Here is a 6081-nt window from a genome sequence, read left to right as displayed (position 1 = left end):
AAACAGAATGTTATCTAAAAAAGTCTTAATTGTTTAGAATTTGACCATTAATTGTTTATTTCGTGAAGTCTCAAATAAACATGAACTGGGGAGAATCAGTGTCATTTAAAGTGTAGCTTTATAAGGTAGCACATACGTTATTGATGTCGGAAGACTGTGTAAACTGCTAGAGTTCTTGACAAAGTAGTGTGATGCTAGTATATGTAACTGTCTATATAGCAGTCTAACTATGTATGTGATGGAAATAATAAATACAAAGATGTCATGTGTTTTACTAAAATAAAACAATATCTCAGTGCCAAAAGCGGTGAGTAAGACATGAAATGTTGCGCTATCTAATGAATGGCATTACAAGAAAATATCTATAAAATTTCACACTATAAGTATTAAAGATTCAGAAAATTCGAAAAATCGCTATGATGTGTTCAACAATTACTCCTTTATGACAGCACACTATTTTAAATAAACTACTCTCTTCGCAACAAACACACGACTTTCACAGGATTGTACAGAGGGTTTGATTATATTTTTTATTGATTTTCTTTTTAAATGTTGTATTAAAACACTGGAATTTTTTAAAAGCTATAATTTTTTCAATAGGGAGTAGTACTTTTAATATATAAAACATTACAGCTTATATCAGTAAAATGAAAATTTTGGGCTCTGTACATTAAGTCATTTTGATGCATTGAGTTTCGTATGATTAAAGAGCACAAATCCGAGCACTTTTCCTATGCAGTACTACCCGGAAAAAATATAATAAAACCTATTTAGAAAATGTTCGCTATTTCTTTATTTATTTCAACGAGATTGAAAACTGCGACAAGTAATTATTAGCTAAGCATCATCCCGCAAGATGGCGTACTTACTAGTTTACTAAATGTAACGCTATTTAAAGTTAAGAGTGAATTTATATTATCCATATTGTTATGTTATGGGTATAGAGTAACATGGCGGTTTCTAGCTTTCAGAAGAAAGCAAGGCGTGGAATACCACAGATTCCAGGTACAAGGCCTTCACTTCGTAATTCTCAATTGCTGGTCTCAACTGGTGTTCCTTCACTTGATCATTTTATAGGTAAGTATGAACGTTTTGACTCAGTTCTCTGCATTCAATTCTGATCGTGTAAAATTATAATAATCTAAAAGTAATATAATTGTTGATTGTACTTCTGAGTAATGAAATGAATATTGTAACGTCTTATGTTAACTGTTATTAGTTATCTCGTAATACTGTTTACTGCGTTAGTCTGATTTAGGAAGTATTAATACTAATATTTGACTATTGCCTATATTACCACTAGTAATAATACTAAGGTAACAGAGTAGTTTAAGCTTTAACGTTGAAGCAAATGTGGACTAACACTGTTGAACTGGCATCATGCTCTAACATTGGTTTCTTCGAAGTTTCTGTGAGAAAGAAACACCTGGGCTAAAATACAAGAAAAAAACTGTGGCAGAAGAAGTATTTTACACAGGTCAAACTAATATCTCGGCAGAGTAATGAATTGTAAAGTTTATTTTCTTTCCCATATTTAACAATTGCATTGGATATTAAAATGTTTATTATACACAAAATATCTTGTTGTTGTAATGATACTGCATTTTGTCCTGCCACTGCCACAGCACTTAAATATATCTGTATTAAAATTTACAAGTGAATTAGTTATGAAGTATTCTGTTACATTATAATGCTGCAATAAGTTGCATATTTATCTGTTGTCATACTATTAGCTTTAATTCTTATGAAATATCACATTGGATATTAACTGATGTGTGAATTTAAAGGTAGAAGTAAATACTGTTTTCCAAGTGTACTTAAAAATGTTAGGTACAACAAGGAAAGTAGGTTATTGCTGGGGTTCTTAACAGGAAATAAATATAGATATAGTAATATACAATAAACAAAAATGTATGATCAAATTTACATTATTAGTTTTGTTATACAAACAAGAGAAATTAGATAATTTGCTATCATAAAAATGATCACTGTAAACAAAGTGTTTAAAGTCAGTAAATGTACATGGCTAAAAGTTTCTATTAACATAACATATTGACAACATTGGATAGTTTAGTTTTCCAGGCTATCCTTGCATCCACCCTTAAGAAAACTGCATATTTTAACCCATCTTTCATTTATCAAGGATTTACTGATTCCCTGTATTAGCTACTTTAAATACTAGTTTGTACTACAGAGGGCATCACTTAATTATATAAGGAATTCACACTGTTAGAAAAACTTAACTGTCTTATTGGTAGTTCTGATCTGTATTTTTAAACCCCCATATTTGTGTCCTCTCATATGCTAATGTTAATTACACAACACAGAGAAATTGCAGGCTTTTGAGCTTCATTAACATTACTTTGCAATCTTTTTGTTTTTCTTCCTCTTTTTCTCAAAAGAAGATATGGGATTCTAATTATCTCTAAGTCTTCCATCTAGAGAAGCATCTCAGAATCCCTATGTTAAACTCAGTCCAATAAGTCATTGGTAATTATTTCTTAGAGACCAAACCATACATAGTGTTCCAAGTGAGACCAAACAGGTTATTTGTAATAAGAAAAGAAATGTATTTAGAGACATTTGGTTAGCTTTACTACAAGTACAACAGGGCACTGTTTTGATGGCTTGAATGACTTATCAACCAATATATCAAACATTTTTCTTTAGTCACACCACTGAGTAGATCCCTAACTATATTAAATGTGTGATCAAAATTGTAATGACCCAGAATCATTATCTAGCATTTATTGATAATCATTGTCAAATATTTATAACTTACCAATTTATCAGTTGTTTAAAGTCTAGTATCTCAATGTCTTTAATACAGCTAGAAATACCAAAAAGATTAAAGTCATCAGCAGACTTTATTTAGTTACTCCCCTCAGTGTGGGTTCCTGTACATGGTTAGGGGACCTTCCAGGGAAGGTTCTGTTCTTGAGTTTACCTCCTCTGGGATCTAAACATCCACCCACATGTTTGCCGTGTGTGGTGAACTGTGAATAGGAGGAGAGGATCCTGGTGGGTGGGGTGAGGGGGTGTCTAACACTAACACACCACTTTAGCCTTGAATTCCTGTAAATGGGCTGCCTTGGGGTGGTGGCTCCCCTAGGATAAATTGGCTGGACATTTAGGGCTGGGGTCAACTAAGTACCAATGATAGATGTTCTTAATGTATGTTGTGGACATTGTATCTGATGCTGGTGTTTGGGTATAGTGCTCACAAAACCCTGGCATTGCTGCAGTGTCCTTGTTTGACATTGTAGTGCATCCACTCGTGGGGCTCCATAGTGGATGGGGTCAGTGGGTACCGAAATATTCCTTTTTTTTTATTATGGATCCTCCAAATAAAAACTTAAATAAAATAGTGAAAAAACAGTCCATAGGTAAATGACCACATCTTGAAGATTATGATCAACAATCTTTAACATCTGTAACACCTGTCATACCTCATTTTCTTATCCTACATTCTCTTTCAGACAAACCTTTAGGGCAAATGTCTCCCTTTTTCACTTAGAAGGGACTAGAGGAACTTGCTGGCTCTCCAAAGTCAGTAAAGAAACTTTGCTCTGGTGACATATTGGTGGAGACATCCACATCTCAACACAGTGAACTCCTCTTACATTCAAAGGTGATTGGGGATATACCTATTGAGGTTACACCTCATGATACTTTGAATTCATCATGAGCAGTTACTGTTGACAGGGATTTGAAGCACATCCCTGAGTAAGTGATTCTTGCTGATTTCTACACTCAAGGAGTTTCTGAAGTGAGGCATATCTCCACTCGCAAAGATGGATTTACAATGCTGACCAATATCCTCTTTCTGACATTTACATCACCACGTCCATCTGCCATCACCAAGGCAGGCTATCTTAATTGTAGGGTACAGCCATACATTCCAAACCCTTTCCGATCTTTCCAGTATCACTCAAAGACGTCATGTCGTGATTCCTTGATGTGTGCTCGTTATGGTGCAAGACCATGATGCCTATGAGTGTGAAATGGACCCTCCTTGCATCAACTGCAATTGCTCTTGCCCATCCTACTTTCATACTTGCCCTAAATGGTTGGATGAAAAAGAGGCGGTGTTTGAAAATGATTCATAATATTACTTATCATGAAACTCCAAAGTTTCTGTCCACCACTTCATCTCAGAAGTATGCTGCTGTACTTTATTCCACTACTACAGTGGGAGTGTAGATGAATCTTTCTGTGACTCCAAAAGAATTGTTCTCAAACTATATGAAAAGTCTTTTGACCTCCATGGTTAAAAGTTGATGAATCAACTTCAACACTCATCTCTGTTCCTTACATACATTCCAACAAATCCCAAGATCCACTTCCTTTGGTTCTTAGTACAGGCATTTCTTTGGATACATCTTCTTCTCCCACCCCAAGATGCAAAACGATCATTCATTCACGTCCTCGCCCACTGGAATCCTTTTCCAACAGCAAAGATCTGCCCAAATGATGTAGGGCAGGATCCATGGAGGTCAATAGATCTCCCTCGAATAAAGACAGTAAAAAAAAAAAGACATGGTCATAAACTGAATGGTACTCCACCTAATTCACCTGCACATAAGTAAAAATGGCCACCTTGATACAATGGAACTGTTGAGGTTTATGTTCTGATTTGGATGACATCAAAACACTTATTGCTTTCTACCATCCTGTATGTCTCTCCTTACAGGAAACATGCCAATACAGTCATCTTTTGGCAGTTTTCTTTCTACAAAAATGACAGGCTGTGTGATGGAAGAGTGCATGGAGAGGTGACACTGTTGGTTGTCAGCCATCTGACTATCCACTCTATCTTTGTCACTCAACACACCCATGGAGGCCAGAGCCATCCGTGTTTCCTTGGGTCGTACCATCACTTTTTGTTCTCTCTACTGGTCACCTGGAGAGACATGTGATCAATCAGATCTTGATGCTTTCATTGAATAGTTGCTGTTTCCCTCTTTAATCCTGGAGGACTTTAATGGACATCATCCCCTCTGGGGAAATGCTGATATTAATAGGAGGAAACGCTCTGTAGAGCGTATGCTCTCTTATCACGTCATTTCTCTTTTCAGTGCTGGTATTTTCACACACCTAGTCAGTCCTTTACTACTGTTGATCTCTCAATTTGCTCCCCTTCATTATTTTCCCATTTTTCATGGAGGGTTGACAATAAACCATGAAGCAGTGATCATTTTCCTATAATTTTGAGAGAGTGTGTCTGTGATCGATGCCACCTGACCCACATACCCCAGTTGAAGCTGGATCATGCAAACTCTCCCTCTTTCACTGTTCTCGCAGAACTTGATCCTGCCATTGTTTGTAAGCCATCAATAGAAGACTGTGTGACAGCAGTAACTGACTGAATTATATAAGCAGCTGCTCAATATATTCCTAAAACCTCTACATTTTCCACAATATTCTCATCTGTGGAATCATGCCTGTCGCATGGCCCTGAAGGCTCAAAAACATGCCTGGGATACTTTCCAAAGATTTCCCACACTCTCGAACCGCATCGCTTTCCAGCAGGTCTGTGCACATGCTCGGTGGGTAATACGTCAAAGCCAGAAGGAATCTTGGATTAAGTTCACAATCAGCATGTCTTCTCCCACCAGTTTCAAAGTCATATGGGACAAGATTTGAAAGGTCAGTTGCATGGCCATTTGCTTATTTTTGTTAAAAAATACTTTAATGGACAGAAGATTCCAAGTTCATATGGGTTTCACACTTTCCCGTTTTTTTCTGCAGGAAATTTGTGTCCCTCAGAGCTGTGTTTTGAGTGCTTCTTCCTGCACCTGATGATTATTAAAGTCAGAAGCTCGTAACAGAATGGCCCTAGCTATACTACATACTTGTACTGAGCTGTGAGATAGCTTTGCACCATGCAAAATACTTGGCACTCTTTTTCTTACTATACATTATTTCAAAGAATATTCCCTGCTAGTGCAGTCTCTCATCAAGTAATGTACCACTAGATAGTAATTCAAAAATAGTAGCTTCTACTTTGTATTAAAAATGTTTATTAATATAAAAGTTTAACTCGGTTAATATTGTCATTCATGCTTATGATGGGGGTTT

The 6081-nt window shown here is 36.3% G+C and overlaps 1 protein-coding gene across 1 annotated transcript in view; it reads left to right on the top strand.

Moving 5' to 3' along the window:
- The first annotated feature begins 844 nt into the window (after positions 1-844).
- The window catches only part of LOC143227360 (elongator complex protein 4-like), a 40041-nt gene continuing 34804 nt past the window's right edge, over positions 845-6081 (top strand). Inside the window, 1 exon segment of the mRNA XM_076458844.1 lies at positions 845-1077. Within this exon segment, the coding sequence (XP_076314959.1) occupies positions 951-1077 (127 nt within the window). The 5' untranslated portion in view covers positions 845-950.

This window comes from Tachypleus tridentatus, chromosome 1 (assembly GCF_004210375.1).
Source record: "Tachypleus tridentatus isolate NWPU-2018 chromosome 1, ASM421037v1, whole genome shotgun sequence".
NCBI classification, from domain to species: Eukaryota; Metazoa; Arthropoda; class Merostomata; order Xiphosura; family Limulidae; genus Tachypleus; species Tachypleus tridentatus.
Note: the sequence above shows the minus strand (reverse complement) of the source record. Positions and strands in the feature narration are given on the sequence as shown.